The following is a 15487-nucleotide window of genomic DNA, read 5'->3' as shown; positions in this document are numbered from 1 at the left end:
CCTCCCAAAGTGCTGGGATTACAAGCGTGAGCCACTGCGCCCCACCAATTATTTTGTTCTTATAAGTGTTGTTTAGCTCAGGAACAGTCTAAACCAGTGGTAACTTTTTTCTTGTCAGAAAAAGATTTCTTATAAATTATTTAATAATTTTGTTTTAATGCTGTTTCTACAGTATATTTTTAGAGTTTATTTGGGATGTATTAATGAAGTGCTGCATTGCTTCCAATGAGTACCTTTTGAGCCTGTCATAAGAAAACGTTGTAAAGTAAGCCATGTGACCTGGTAGTAGTAGGTAACTTGTTCAAGTGTTTATTAATAGAAAATATACTATATGGAACATACTATTTCGAGTTAAAGACTTTCTACCTTTTACTTTTATTTGTTTTTTTTTTTCTGTACGTTTTGTGTCTGGGCAATCTCCAGCAGTATCACTATATGTTATTGTTTCTTAAATTTCCCCAAATTGTGATCTTTTGCTTTAGCCTGTTTCCTGAATTTCAAATGTATATTTATCACTCTGACCCTGGAAACACAATGTTTTGGGCTGTAGGTGAGGCCTTTAAACAGTAGTTCTTTCCAGGGATAAAAGCGATTGATGGTATAGTGATAAAAAGCATAGGGTATATGCAGTATTTTGAGTTTATGTAGTACTGTGTAGGTGATTTCTATAAATTAGAAGTAGAATTTCACTTGTTGGTCCATTCAGAAAGGAATTGAGTGTTGATTATGTGCCAGACACTGTTCTTGGTGCTAGAGATACAACAAAGAATAAGACAGTATGGGCCCATAATAATTATAGCTTGAGTGTGTATGAATTGTGTGTTAGTTGAGATTTGCACCTAGACACTAAAGAAATAAGAGGACAATATGTAAAAAGTATCAGATGGAGTGTGGAAGCAGATTCTTTTAGGTCTGTCTGAGGGCAAGAGCAGTCCTAGAACCTAACTTTACAGAATATCAAACCTGCCAGGCATAGTGGCACGCACCTGTAGGCCAGCTACTTGGGAAGCTGAGATCAAAGCATCCCTTGAGCATGGGAGTTTGAGGGTGCAGTGAGCTATGATCACACCACTGCACTGGACATGATGGCTTCCAGCACTTCGGGAGGCTAAGACAGGAGGATCACTTGAGGCCAGGAGTTTGAGACCAGCCTGGGCAACAGAGCAAGACCCCATCGCTATACACACATATACACACACAATATTAAATCTTAGAACATCCACAGTATTGTCTTCAGTATTCTCTTCCAGTAAATAACATTTTGAGACCTTATAGATCTGAAAAATGTCCTTATTCTATTCTCCCTTGTTTGGCAGATCATATAATTATCATTTTGAAATGTTCTGTTATAGTATGCCAGTCTCTTGAGTGGAATATTTAACAAAGTAAGGTGATCTTACATTAAGGGTTAACATGAATGAAGCCAATTTAAACATTTTCTGTAACAGACTCTGTGGCCTATGGATGTGACATTATTCCAGACAGACTCAAATATCACTGAGACTAATACTATTATTCACAAGACAGAGTGATCTTAAGAAATGTCAGAGTTATCCTCGCGTGGCTGCTTCCTTCTCAGCTTTCAATGTTGTGGGACTTTGGAAAACTTCAGTTGTATTTTCAGGACCCCATTCTCTTAATATATAAAATAAGGAGGAGACAGTAGGTAATTGGAGTTGCCAGCTTAAATTTTGTATGTAGCCTTGACTAGAAAGAGAGAGGATCAAGTTAGCAGCTCCAAGTGCTTAGGTACATATTGATAGAAATTGTTTCTCATGTGATTAGGCACACAGTAAATAGTAGCTCCTGGTCATTAGTCAGTAGTAATCATTATTTTGTGAACATCAAAATACATTTTCAATTTAGTAGTTGATCTAAACTTTTGAACGTAACTAAGAATTTATCTTTGAGAAGCGTTTCTGGTGGTACATTAACTGCCGCTACAGAGTGGGTCCCCAACTTGAGGCCTATGTAATAAATTACTTTAAATTTTTTAATAAATGCTTATAATGCCAAAATATTATGCAAAAGAAACTAGGTCAAAATTGTGTTATTCTTAGTGGGACCCTCAATACACCAGTTCTAAGTACCTTTTGTGAATGAACCTGCTGTCTTTTGGAGTGCCTAGGTTTACAGAGTACCTAATGCAAATGTCATTTCCAAGCTTCTTAAAATTAGCAGAATACCTTTTTTCCCTTATAGTGTGGGTAGATGGTAATAAATGGCGTTCTTATTTTTTCCTGTCTAGTAACCCCTCTGAGAGGCAGATAGAGGAGTAAGACACACAGAACTAAGAGTGCCAGCTTGCTCCTTCCTGTCTTTATTCCTGATTCAGTATTACCCACAGCTAGAAATTGACAACTCAGTAACTTCAGATGTCCCTCATAGTAGCAGATGGGAATGTACCCCCTCTCTAAAGGCAAAAGCAGATCAAGGGAAAAGAGAGCCCAGATGTCTCTTAGCTGAGGGCAGGCCTACCTAGTTTTTTCTCCCAGATTCTCTCTTGTGGGGAGGGGTGGGTGAGGATAAGAATAGCCAGTAGTTCAGTAGTTCTCAGCCTTCTCTGTGCATCAGAATCATCTGAGGAGCTTCTAAAAAATACGCATGTCTGGCATCCACATCCAGAGATTTAGATTCACTTTGTCTGGGGTGGTATTTCCATGAACGCTTCTTGGGTGGTTTAATTGTACAACCAGGATAGAGAATCACAGCTCTAATGAAAGTTCTTCTACGTAGGAAGGAGAGGTTAAGGGGATGGAGGATGTCACCTGCATTTGTGCATAAATCTCAGAATGGTACTCCTTCTCAAAATAATGTTGTTAGGCATGTCCTGTGTCATCTAATACAGAAGATAAAAGTGCTCTCGAGTTAGACTGTCTGGTAGCATCATAACCTTGGGTAGGTTGCTAAGCTTTTTAAGTAAGTTTCCTTTTTGGAAAATTGAGGTAATAGTACTTACCTCATAGGGTCGTTTTGAAGCTCAAATAAGATAATGTATTTGAAGGGCCGGGTGCGGTGGCTCACATCTGTAATCCCAGAACTTTGGGAGGCCAAGGTGGGCAGATCATGAGGTCAGGAGTTCGAGACCAGTCTGGCCAACGTGATGAAACCCCATCTCTACTAAAAATACAAAAATTAGCCAAGCATGGTGGCATGCACCTGTAATCCCAGTTACTGGGGAGGCTAAGGAGAATCGCTTGAACCTGGGAGGTGGAGGTTGCAATGAGCTGAGATCGCACCACTGCACTCCAGCCTGTGCGACAGAGACCCCGGTTCAAAAAACAAAACAAAACAAAAAGATAGGCCAGGCGCAGTGGCTTACGCCTGTAATCCTAGCACTTTGGGAGGCCAGGGTGGGCAGATCATGAGATCAGGAGTTCGAGACCAACCTGGCTAACATGGTGAAACCCTGTCTTTACTAAAAATACAAAAATTAGCTGGGCATGGTGGTGTGTGCCTATAATCCCTGCTACTCAGGAGGCTGAGGCAGGAGAATTGCTTGAACCCAGGAGGCAGAGGTTGCAGTAAGCTGAGATTGTGCCGCTTTACCCCAGCCTGGATGACAGAGCAAGACTCCGTCTCAAAAAAAAAAAAAAAAAGATAGTGTATTTGAAATGTTCAGCATGATATCTGGCACACAGTATAAGTGCACAATTAATTATAATCATCTTTATTAGATAATTTGTCAGCATGCATATAGTATTGGAGGTTTAAAAAAAATTTTCATTTATATAGATTTCCCTGGATCTGTGCAGTCCATATTGATCCTTTTTAATGGCAACTGAATATTACATCATGACCTTTCCTCAGTTGTGTGACATGTGGCTTATTATTTTTCACAAATATTGTTAGAAGCAACAATTGTGGAGAGGAGGCCACAGGTGTGGTTAATATTATGAGATTCCTCTGAAGGGATGATATCACCTTATGTACTATTGAGAGTGTGTAGGCTTGTTACTGTCCCACTTAAGATGATTGGATAAGAAAGTATTGTGCCCAATAGTTACTCGATGGACGGTGGAATAGTGAGGAGCTGTTAAAGAACAAAATAGGTTCTAGGCCTTAGATAACACAAGAAAAGGTACTTAAAAGCCTTTAAAACAGTTCACATTTCTCAGGATCATTTTTGGTACAGTGATCAAGAGGAGCAGTCATCTAATGCTTATCCTTTATATTTTTTATTTTTTATAACAAACACAATGTGAAAGTAGATATTACATTGGCCATTAGTCATGTTGGTTTTGCATTTATAGAAAAATACACTGAATAGTAGGAATTGTCTTTACACATACAATTTTTCTGAAGTGTTTTTATATAACTGGGTAGTTATTAACCTTTTCTTTCTCTAAGTAGAGATGGCAAATGCACATTAGAATTATGAATACTTGGCCAGGCATGGTGGCTCACGCCTGTAATCCCAGCACTTTGGGAGGCTGAGTAGATTGCTTGAGCCCAGGAGTTCGAGACCAGCCTGGGCAATGTGATAAAACCCCATCTCTACAAAAATAGAAAAAATTAGCGGGGCATGGTGGCATCCACCTGTGGTCCCAGCTACTTGGGAGGCTGAGGCAGAAGGATTGCTTGTGCCTGGGAGGCAGAGGTTGCAGTGAGCCGAGATCATGCCACTGCCCTTCAGCCTGGGTGACAGAGCAAGACCTTGTCTCAAAAAAAAAAAAAAAAAAAAAAAAGATGCTCAGGAAGCGTATCCTTGCCCAGTCATTTAGTATGCTACTTTGCTAGTGAGATCGTACAAGCTTGATAGATGTAAATATATGTATTTCTGCTATATATTTTTTACTTGTTTTTAAGGGGCCAGGATATATTCTTATTTAAAGCCCAGATATAAGTCAAATTTTAGAGAATAAGTACCAGTTTGTTCCTTTCCATTTCTTTATTGTCATGTGAAAACAGTCAGTTTCAAAGCAATCACCATTTCCACCCTCACTAATAACCCTCCCTCTGGTTTATTTTTTGCAGGAGGTATATCGAATTCCAAAGAAAAGTCAAACTGAAAAGGAGAACACAAGTAGGTATTCAGAGATACTCTGTGTTGATGGCTTTACAAATATTCTTTTGTTATGTGCAGAGGTAACTGATAAGAACTTAAGCGTTTTTGTTTTTGAAACTAGAGAATATATAACTAGGTAAATGAAATATTTGGTGTAAAAGTTTGTAAACTTGTGCTTTTATTCTTAATGCATTTTGCCAAAGGAAATGTCTCTTACACTGTTTTGTTGTCGCTTTCCTTGAACTCAATGTTTACTAGCTTTTTTTCTATTCGTTTGTCCTCTAGAGCAGACATTCTTTATTTTTTTTATTTAGTCTTTTTTTGTTTTATTATTGTGATTTTGATTTTTTTTTTCCTTCGTACCAGATAGAGCAGACATTCTTAAACCTATACTTCTAGATGTCTTTGGGAGGGTCTTTACCTCAAGATATTTATATGCAGCTGGGCAGGGTGGCTCACACCTGTAATCCTAGCACCTTGGGAAGTTGAAGCAGGTGGATTGCTTGAGCCCAAGAGTTTGAGACCAGCCTGGGCAACATGGTGAAACCCTGTCTCTACAAAAAATACAAAAATATTAGCTCAGTGTGGTGGTGTGTGCCTGTAATCCTAATTACCAGGAGGCTGAGGTAGGAGGATCACCTGAGCCTAGGAGATTGAGGCTGCAGTGAGCCATGATCGTGCCACTGTACTCCAGCCTGAGCAACAAAGTGAGGCCCTGTCTCTAAAAGGAAAAAAGATGTTTACATGTAAAATTCTGTATGTACACAGTTGACCCTTGAACAACATAGGAGATACAGATACCCTGTGCGTCGAAATTCCACATAACTTTTGACTCCCCATATTATGTATGTTATGTGTATTACGTAACTGTATTCTTAAAGTAAGCTAGATAAAAATGTTATTAAGAAAATCATAAGAGAAAATATATTTACTCTTCATTAAGTGGAAATAGATCATCATAGAGGTCTTCATCCTTATCTTCACCTTGAGCAGACTGACGAGGAAGAAGAGGGATTAGTCTTGCTGTCTTGGGTGGCACAGTTAGAAGAAAATCCACATATAAGTGGACTTTCATCCAGTTCAAACTCATGTTGTTCAAGGGTTGACTGTATTTACTTTTCTGAGGCAAGTTCAAAACTTTGATCAGATTCTCAGTCACCCCTGAAAAAGTTAGAATCATTGTTTCAGAATGGATAGCAGGGAGGCCATGGGAATCTGGTTTCTGGACTTTACCACTTAGTTACATTTCCAACAAACTTATTTATTGATTTATTTTTTAGAGACAGTGTCTTATTCTGTCATGCAGGCTGAGCACAGTGACACCATCCTAGCTCTCACTGCAGCCTTGAACTCCTGGGCTCAGGCAATCCTCTTGCCTCAGCCTCTTGAGTAGCTGAGACTATAGGTGTGTGCCACCATGCCTGGTTATTTATTTATTTATTTATTTTTTGTAGAGACAGAGTCTCGCTATGTTACCCAGGCTAGGCTTGAACTCTTGTCCTTAAGTGCTCCTGTTTCCACCTCCCAAAGTGCTGGGATCACAGATGTAAGCCACTATGCCCAGCCTTAAGAATTTCCTTCCTTTCTTCCAGCAAACTTACTTAGAGATTCAAGGAATAGGGTCACTTATGGTGGTTATTGGTTTCATGAGTACCTCCACCACTGACCCACTAAAAGTAGAATGAAGAAGCCAGTGTGATTTTTTTTTTGTCTTTTTATTTTTGGTGTGCATAACTTTTTATATAATCTTAGTCTTATTGGTTAAAGACCTGTGAGATAACCTTTGCACCATTGTTTGTCTTTCCAATATTTTTAGTTCCACTCTCTGGTTTAGTCTCTTCATAGCCTCACATTCTACTTAGGGCTGCAGATAACTCTTCCTATAAAAAAGAAGGCAGGACTGGGCAATAGTGGTTGGCAAAACCAGTGGCACCACTATAGGGTTGATTATCAGAAGCTAGCTTTCTGGGATCTCTGAGTTAAAACTATTAGTAGCAACACAAGCAAAGCTTAAATACCTATGAGCGTTTCTCCATAATATTTTGTAAATATCTAGTCTGGTATGGCTAGATATTTGCAAATTATTGTGGAGAAATATTTTGCATCCATGAGATGCAGAGGATGATCTGTAATGAACAACTATATCTTTTCAGGGAGTAGCCTCTTTTCTGCCGACCTTAGTCTCTCTTTCACATGTAGAACCCTTCATCTCAGTCTCAGGTTTCTAAAATAAGAAAATGCTTATAATATATAATGCTTGTAATTATTTTATATTTTTATATATTATATTATTTTATATATTTTATATATATTTACATATATATAATATATATAAGCCTGGTTTCCATTTCTTAATGTCAAACAATTAAAGCATAGAACCTTTAAAATTTGGAAGGATTGTGAAACACTTCAGGAAATACGTAGTCTAACTTTACCCTCATTTTTATAATATTAGGAAATCAGCCTGAATAAATGGAATGACTTGTCTGCCTCACATATTCTAAGGTGCAGAGTCAGAATATGAACTGTTGGTATGATTCCTTTTTTGTTTTATCAGGGTATAGTGAAGAAATAGTCACATTTTAAGGAAATTTATACTAGGTAAGAAACCTGGGTTTGCAGGAGGAAGCAAGATAGACATGGGTAGATCCAGATGCAACTGGATAATGGTACCTCATAAAAGGATATAGTGCTAATACCTTGTGAACTGGAGCAGTTAATTTAATTATACTGCATTTTCTACCCGGATGTGGTACAAATGAGTTCTGTTAGCTTCTCGTTGACAAATGCTCATACCTGGCTGTAGTTTAGTAACCATGTTGCAAATACTTGGGGTTTTGGGCCACCTAAAAGAACTGTGAGAAATGCTTATGAAACCTAACTCGGTTGCTGAGGGAGTAAAACAACCCATAGCACATTTTTATGAGATGAGAAAAAGAAAAAGCAGTAAATGTTTATTGAGACTCTTCCTTGTCCTATGAGAGAAATTCTCAATAAGAGAGCAATACTAACATACACAAAGCAACAGCATATTATGCCAGTCAATTGATACTGAAATGTTTAGTGGTGAGATTTAGTTGTTGTTGTTTTTTTTTTCCTCCCGAGATGGAGTCTAGCTCTGTCGCCCAGGCTGGAATGCAGTGGCGCGATCTCGGCTCACTGCAACTTCTGCCTCCCGGGTTCAAGCCATTCTCCTGCCTCAGCCTCCCAAATAGCTAGGATTACAGGCACCTGCCACCGTGCCCAGCTAATTTTTGTATTTTTAGTAGAGGAGAGTTTTTACTGTGTTGGCCAGGCTGGTCTCAAACTCCTAACCTCATAATCTGCCCGCCTTGGCCTCCCAAAGTGCTGGGATTACAAGCGTGAGCCACAGTGCCCGGCCGAGATTGACTTCTTAAGGAGATGAGAAACTAGGAGGTGTGATCAGTGAAAAGTAGTACTTAGGACAGCTTTGGAGAGCACTGGAATGGAATTGGGTAAGTGAAAACAGTGAGATTAAGAACGATTCTAGGTAAAGAGAGACACTGTAAATTAAGAAGGTTATTAATACCATCTTTGAATAGGAAGCTGGCATTCTGATTTTTTGGTTTGTCGGTTTGTTTTTTTAAGAGACAGGATCTTGCTCTGTTGCCCAGGCTGAAGCGCAGTGGTGTAAACAGAGCTCATTGCAGCCTAGAATGCCTGGGCTGAAGCAGTCTTCCTGCCTCAGCCTCTTGCAAGTAGCTAGGACTACAAGTGTGTGCCACTATGCTCAGCCTGGTATTATGTTTTTTTAAGATGTAGCTCTCTGGCTTTGATGACTTCCAAAGTTATCACCTGGGTTTGAGATATTTTCCTTTTATATTTATACCTTTGACTCTTGAACAACACAGGTTTGAACTGCACAAGTCCACACATACAGTGGATTTTTTTGTCAACCAAATCTACATAGAAAATATAGTATTCATAAGATATGAAACCAGCCTATAAGGAGGGGCAACTTTTTGTAAATGTGGGTTCCGTGAGGTGGATTGTGGGACTTGAGTGTGCACAGATTTTGGTATGGAGAGAAGGGGGTTCCTGGAACCAGTCCCCCATTTATACCGAGAGATAACTGTAGTTCATTAAAATGTTGCCTGATAAGCCACTTTTTTAATTTTAAGAGATGGGGTCTTGCTTCGTTTGCCCAGGCTGGACTGCAGTGGTGCAATCATAGCTCACTGCTGCCTTGAACTCCTGGGCTTAAGCAATCCTCCCAGCTCAGCCTCCTAAGTAGCTGGGACTACAGCCACCATGCATACCTTTAAAAAAAAAAAAAATAGACTTTTCTCATTGAGGTTCTTATGCTTAGCACATCAGGCTGCTTTTCTATAGATTATAAATATGAAGAGTTATAGGGTAGTTGAAGGCTTTTACATTTTTGAACTGGCAAGTAAACTGCCTTGCTAAATGTAATGGGAATATCTTGCATGCATGTGCTCACAGAACTTATTATAGAAATGTTAACGGCTTAGACTGAGTCTTTGGAGGGAAAGAGGAGAAAAGGGCATTTGTGAAAGAGACTTTTAGTGAGTAGAGTGAACACAGACATAAGACCTTGTATCTCATTCAAATTCAGAACTGGGTAGATGACGGAGGAGTCCATAGATACATTTGTTGGATAGAAGTTTTATTATACAGTTGATACATTGTCATGATGGAGAAAAGTCCACCAAATAAACTTTAAAAAAAAAAAAAAAAAAAAACCCACCCTTTTCCCTTAGCAACTGAACGAGGAAGAGATGCTGTTGGCTTCAGAGATCAAACACCTGCCCCGAAGACTCCTAATAGGTCAAGAGAGAGAGACCCAGACAAGCAAACTCAAAATAAAGAGAAAAGGAAACGAAGAAGCTCCCTCTCACCACCCTCTTCTGCCTATGAGCGGGGAACAAAAAGGCCAGATGACAGGTAAGTGGCCTGTGTGAGTTTTTTTGTTTTTGTTTTTGTTTTGAGCAAGTTAAAAAGTACCCAAGTCATATACTTCTGATTGTGAACATCAAGGGCTTTTGGAATTAGTATTTTGCATTTTGATGAGTGAGTATACAACTTTACTGATAATCTTAAGACAGATTCTCTGTTGACAGTAGTAGTAACTGTGAAGATTAATAGGTTTTGGTTCTTGAATGACTCCTATTTGATAATATTTAAATGTCGTTTTGGGAGCCAAAGATTTGTTCTTTCGAGCGCAATGGGGGTTGGTGGGAGATAAGTCTTCAAAGATAATGGTTATTCTTTAAAAGCCAGAACTTTGTTTTCTTATGAGTTTTGTGCCATACTAATTAAAATGCTGATTTTTAATAAATCTAGTCAGAAGCTCTCTTGTTATGCTGGTAGAAAAACAAACCATGTAATCGTTTACTGGAGGCTAGAAAACATTTATCCCAGACAAGTTCTTTTTAAATTAAATTTGCTTTTTAAAAAATTGAGATAAAGCATTTATATACTGCATTTGGCAGAATTTTTTAGTTTTAAAGTATCTCGGTATGTAATGTGATTTTTATTTGCATTCCCCTAATTACTAAATAGATTGAACATCTTGTCATGTATTTATTGTCCATTTCTTTCTTTGGCATGTAGTTACCCAGTTTTCTCAGCACCATTTATTGAAAATGTGCTGTCCTTTCCTTACTGTAAGGTGCTGTCCTTGAAAAGGTGCTGTCCTTTCCCTACTGTAAGTTCTTGGTGCCTTTGTTGAAGTTGAGTTGGTTTATAAACGAGTGGATTTATATCTGCATTCTCTATTCTGTTCTATTGGTCTATGTGTCTGTTTTTATGCCAGTACCATGTTGTTTTGGTTACTATAGCTTTGTATTGGCCATTTCTGTTTCCTGTTCTGTGAAGTATCTTTTTTTATGAGTCAGAGCCTTGCTCTGTTGCCCAGGCTGGAGTGCAGTGGCATGATCTCGGCTCACTGCAAGCTCCGCCTCCCAGGTTCACGCCATTCTCCTGCCTCAGCCTCCTGAGTAGCTGGGACTACAGGTGCCCGCCACCATGCCTGGCTAATTTGTTGTATTTTTAGTAGAGATGGGGTTTCACCATTTTAGCCAGGATGGTCTCGATCTCCTGACCTCGTGATCTGCCTTAGCCTCCCAAAGTGCTGGGATTACAGGCGTGAGCCACTGCGCCTGGCTGTTCTGTGAAGTATCTTATATGTGTTGTTCATTCATTGAATTATTTGTCTTTTTTAGTTTTATGTGTCCTTTATATTCTAAATATAATTTTGTCTTGGTGATAATTGTTGCAAATATCTTCTCCCAGTTTACGGCTTGTATTTTGACACTTTTTGTACCTTTTGATACATGGAATTTATTAATTATGGTTTAGCTGAATGTGTCATATATGGTATGTTTTCTTTATGGTTTTTTTAATTGTGTTTTTAGAAATCCTCCCTTGAGGAGGTGATGTTTTTTGTATTTTAAGAGAATTAAATCCTTAATCCATTTGCAATTAATTTTTGTATATATTATAAGGGAGGGATTCAGTTTTATTTAATACCCAATTGTCCCAGCACCATTTACTTGAAAACCCATCCTTTTCACTTGTCTGCAGTGGTGCCTCTCTCCCACAAATTTTCATATATGGGAAGATCTCTTTCTGGGGCTCATGATGACTGTAGCTTCTATTAGGTCTTGGTAGCAAATCACTACCGCCTTCTTGGTTTTCCTCTGGGAAATCTTGTCTTTTCTCAGACTTTTACTCTTCTTTAAAATCTGCTTCCTTAGAACCCTACCCACCAAAGAGATGATTCTGTAGCGACTTGACATTGATACAATTTTGAGTATGCCTATCTCTGTCTAATGAGGTCTCTGTTGAGACAGGGTCTTACTCTGTTGCCCAAGCTGGAGTGGAGTGGCATGATCATGGCTCACTGCAGCCTTGCTTTACCTGCACCAGCTCAGGCAGTCCTCCCACTTCAGCACCCATCCAGTAGATGGGACTACAAGGAAGTGCCACGATGCCCGGTTTTTTTGTTGTTTTTTTTGTAGAGACGGAGTTTCTCCATTTTGCCCAGGCTGGTCTTGAATTCCTGGGTCTCGAGGCTGGTGGATCACCTAAGGTCAGGAGTTCAAGACCAGCCTGGCCAACATGGTGAAACCCCGTCTCTATTAAAAATACAAAAAATTAGCTGGGCATGGTGGCTCATGCCTGTAATCCCAGCTACTTGAGAGGCTGAGGCATGAGAATCACTTGAACCCAGGAGGCAGAGGTTGCAGTGAGGTGAGAACACACCATGCACTCCAGCCTGGGTGACAGAGCAAGACTGTCTGAAAAAATAAATAAATAAAATGCATACAGTTTTGTAACCACCACCACAATCATGATACAGAGCACTTCCATCACCTTAAAAAATTCCCAGCCAGGCATGGTGGCTCGTGCCTGTAATCCCAGCACTTTGGGAGGCCGAGGCGAGTGGATCATGAGGTCAGGAGTTTGAGACCAGTCTGGCCAATATGGTGAAACCCCATCTCTACTAAAAATACAAAGATTACCCGGGTGTGGTGGCACATGATTGTAGTCCCAGCTACTCGGGAGACTGAGGCAGGAGAATTGTTTGAACCCGGGAGGCAGAGGTTGCAGTGAGCTGAGATTACGCCACTGCACTCCAGCCTGGGTGACAGAGCAAGACTCCGTCTCAAAAAAAAAACAAAAAATTTGCGGCCGAGCGCAGTGGCTCACGCCTATAATCCCAGCACTTTGGGAGGCTGAGGCGGGCGGATCACTTGAGGTCAGGAGTTTGAGACCAACCTGACCAACATGGTGAAACCTGTCTCTACTAAGAATACAAAAATTAGCCAGGCATGGTGATGCACCCCTGTAATCCCAGTTACTGGGGAGACTAAGGCAGGAGAAGCACTTGAACCTGGGAGGTGGAGGTTACAGTGAGCTGATATCACACCATTGCGCACCAGTCTGGGTGACAAGAATGAGACAACCTCTCAAAAAAAAAAAAAAAAAAAAAAAAGGCCAGGCGCGGTGGCTCACACCTGTAATCCCAGCACTTTGGGAGGTTGAAGCGGGCGGATCACGAGGTCAGGAGATCGAGACCAACCTGGCAAACACTGTGAAACCCTGTCTCTACTAAAAATACAACAACAACAACAACAAATTAGCCAGGCATGGTGGCGGGCACCTATAGTCCCAGCTACTCTGGAGGCTGAGGCAGAAGAATGGCATGAACCCGGGGGGTGGAGCTTGCAGTGAACGGAGATCGCGCCACTGCACTCCAGCCTGGGCAACAGAGTGAGACTCCATCTCAAAAAAAAAAAAAATTCCCCTGTGCCCCTTTGTAGTCAGTCCCTTCCACATCCCTAACTCCTGGCAACCACTGATCTGCTTTCTGACCCTCTGGTTTTGTCTTCTCCATAATGTCAAAAAAGTGATATATAGTATATAGCATTTGAATTTGCCTTCTTTCACTTGTCGTATTGCATTTTAGATTCATTCATCTATGTTATTTTGTGTCTCGGTAGGTTTTTTTTTAATTGCTGTCCATTGTATTCATGTACCATAGTTTATAAATTCATCATTTCAGAGACATTTGGCTATTGTGAATGTTGCTGCTATGTAGAAGTCTTATGTGAATATTCTCCCTCTTTGTTTTTTTGTTTTTTTTTTTTTTTTGAGACGGTGTCTTGCCCTGTTGCCCAGGCTGGAGTGCAGTGGCGTAGTCTCAGCTCACTCCCACCTCTGCCTCCTGGGTTCAAGCGATTCTCCTGCCTCAGCCTCCTGAGTAGCTGGGATTACAGGCACACGCCACCAGGCCCAGCTAATTTTTGTATTTTTAGTAGAAATGGGGTTTCACAATGTTGGCCAGGCTGTTCTTGAACTCCTGACCTCAGGTGATCTGCCTGCCTCATCATGCCTGGCCTCTCCCTCGTTTTTGAAAGGAAGTTTTTTTGGGGAAATAGTTTCTCTCAACATTCTGACTCTATTTATTCTTCAGTTTTCTGGCTTCCCTTAACTGGTTTTGTGAGACTTGGTCTAATTTTCATCCTTCTTTAATCGGGCTTTTCTCTTGGTCTGCTTTTAAGAGGTTCTCTTTGTATATGTCTTTCTACTGTATGTTTTTATGAGGATTTCTTTTTCTTTTCCCAGTTGGAATTCATTGGACTTTTGAATTTGAAGGTTATTTTTCAACTATTTCTCTTCATATCTAATCTCCTGCTTAACCATACTGTGGAATTTAGGGACAATAAATTGGATTGAGTATTGGATTATTTCTTGGTTTATGACACTTATTTTGTTTTTTATTTTAATTTTAGAATTTGTGATTATAGAAATGTCCCCAGCTATAAAGAATAGGATGCTATATCTATCTTTAATCTTAAAATTCTAGAAACTAAGGGTAGAGATGAAATTAGAGATGAAATTATTTTCATCTCTTTGTCAATTCCTTGGGATTCTGTTCTGTGTGCAAGACAAGCTGAGTAATTCTGAGTATAGTTTTAAACCAGTGCCAAATAGGGTTTGATGTGGTTAGTGGTTTAGTCATGAGTGACATAATACTTATTAGTGCTTTGATTATGTCTATGATTTAGGGAGCAACTTTTTGTGGTCCTTATTTTCTTTCTAGATATGATACACCAACTTCTAAAAAGAAAGTACGAATTAAAGACCGCAATAAACTTTCTACAGAGGAACGCCGGAAGTTGTTTGAGCAAGAGGTGGCTCAACGGGAGGCTCAGAAACAACAGCAACAGATGCAGAACCTGGGAATGACATCACCACTGCCCTATGACTCTCTTGGTTATAATGCCCCACATCATCCCTTTGCTGGTTACCCACCAGGTTATCCCATGCAGGCCTATGTGGATCCCAGCAACCCTAATGCTGGAAAGGTGCTCCTGCCCACACCCAGCATGGACCCAGTGTGTTCTCCTGCTCCTTATGATCATGCTCAGCCCTTGGTGGGACATTCTACAGAACCCCTTTCTGCCCCTCCACCAGTACCAGTGGTGCCACATGTGGCAGCTCCTGTGGAAGTTTCCAGTTCCCAGTATGTGGCCCAGAGTGATGGTGTAGTACACCAAGACTCCAGCGTTGCTGTCTTGCCAGTGCCGGCCCCCGGCCCAGTTCAGGGACAGAATTATAGTGTTTGGGATTCAAACCAACAGTCTGTCAGTGTACAGCAGCAGTACTCTCCTGCACAGTCTCAAGCAACCATATATTATCAAGGACAGACATGTCCAACAGTCTATGGTGTGACATCACCTTATTCACAGACAACTCCACCAATTGTACAGGTAACTAATTCTGAAACTTTTCTTTTCTGCTTTATGGTCTGTTCATGGGATGTTAGTTAAATCTGGTATAGGGGAGGAAGTCTTACCATGGACTACTTGTATATATTGATCAACTTTATATGTATTGGTTATCTATTGTGTGAAATATTGCCAGAACTTGTCAGCTTAAGACAATAAGTAACTCAGAAGCAGCTTAGCAGGGTGGATCTGGCTCAGG

The 15487-nt window shown here is 40.2% G+C and overlaps 1 protein-coding gene across 9 annotated transcripts in view; it reads left to right on the top strand.

Annotated features, from left to right (window-relative positions):
* The window catches only part of SETD2 (SET domain containing 2, histone lysine methyltransferase), a 147399-nt gene that overhangs the window by 91966 nt on the left and 39946 nt on the right, over positions 1–15487 (top strand). For 8 of the 9 annotated variants that reach the window (XR_010155172.1, XM_063805652.1, XM_016940925.4 and 5 more), the window contains 3 exons: positions 4978–5026; positions 9751–9934; positions 14601–15270. Coding sequence is in view for 7 of the 9 variants with exons in the window: in XM_063805652.1 (XP_063661722.1) it covers positions 4978–5026; positions 9751–9934; positions 14601–15270 (903 nt within the window). In the remaining 2 variants the exon portion in view is untranslated. Of the gene's footprint in view, positions 1–4977; positions 5027–9750; positions 9935–14600; positions 15271–15487 lie in introns of those variants that run through there. The other variant, XR_010155173.1, reaches the window with a different exon arrangement.

Source organism: Pan troglodytes, chromosome 2, assembly GCF_028858775.2.
Source record: "Pan troglodytes isolate AG18354 chromosome 2, NHGRI_mPanTro3-v2.0_pri, whole genome shotgun sequence".
Classification (NCBI taxonomy): domain Eukaryota; kingdom Metazoa; phylum Chordata; class Mammalia; order Primates; family Hominidae; genus Pan; species Pan troglodytes.
Note: the sequence above shows the minus strand (reverse complement) of the source record. Positions and strands in the feature narration are given on the sequence as shown.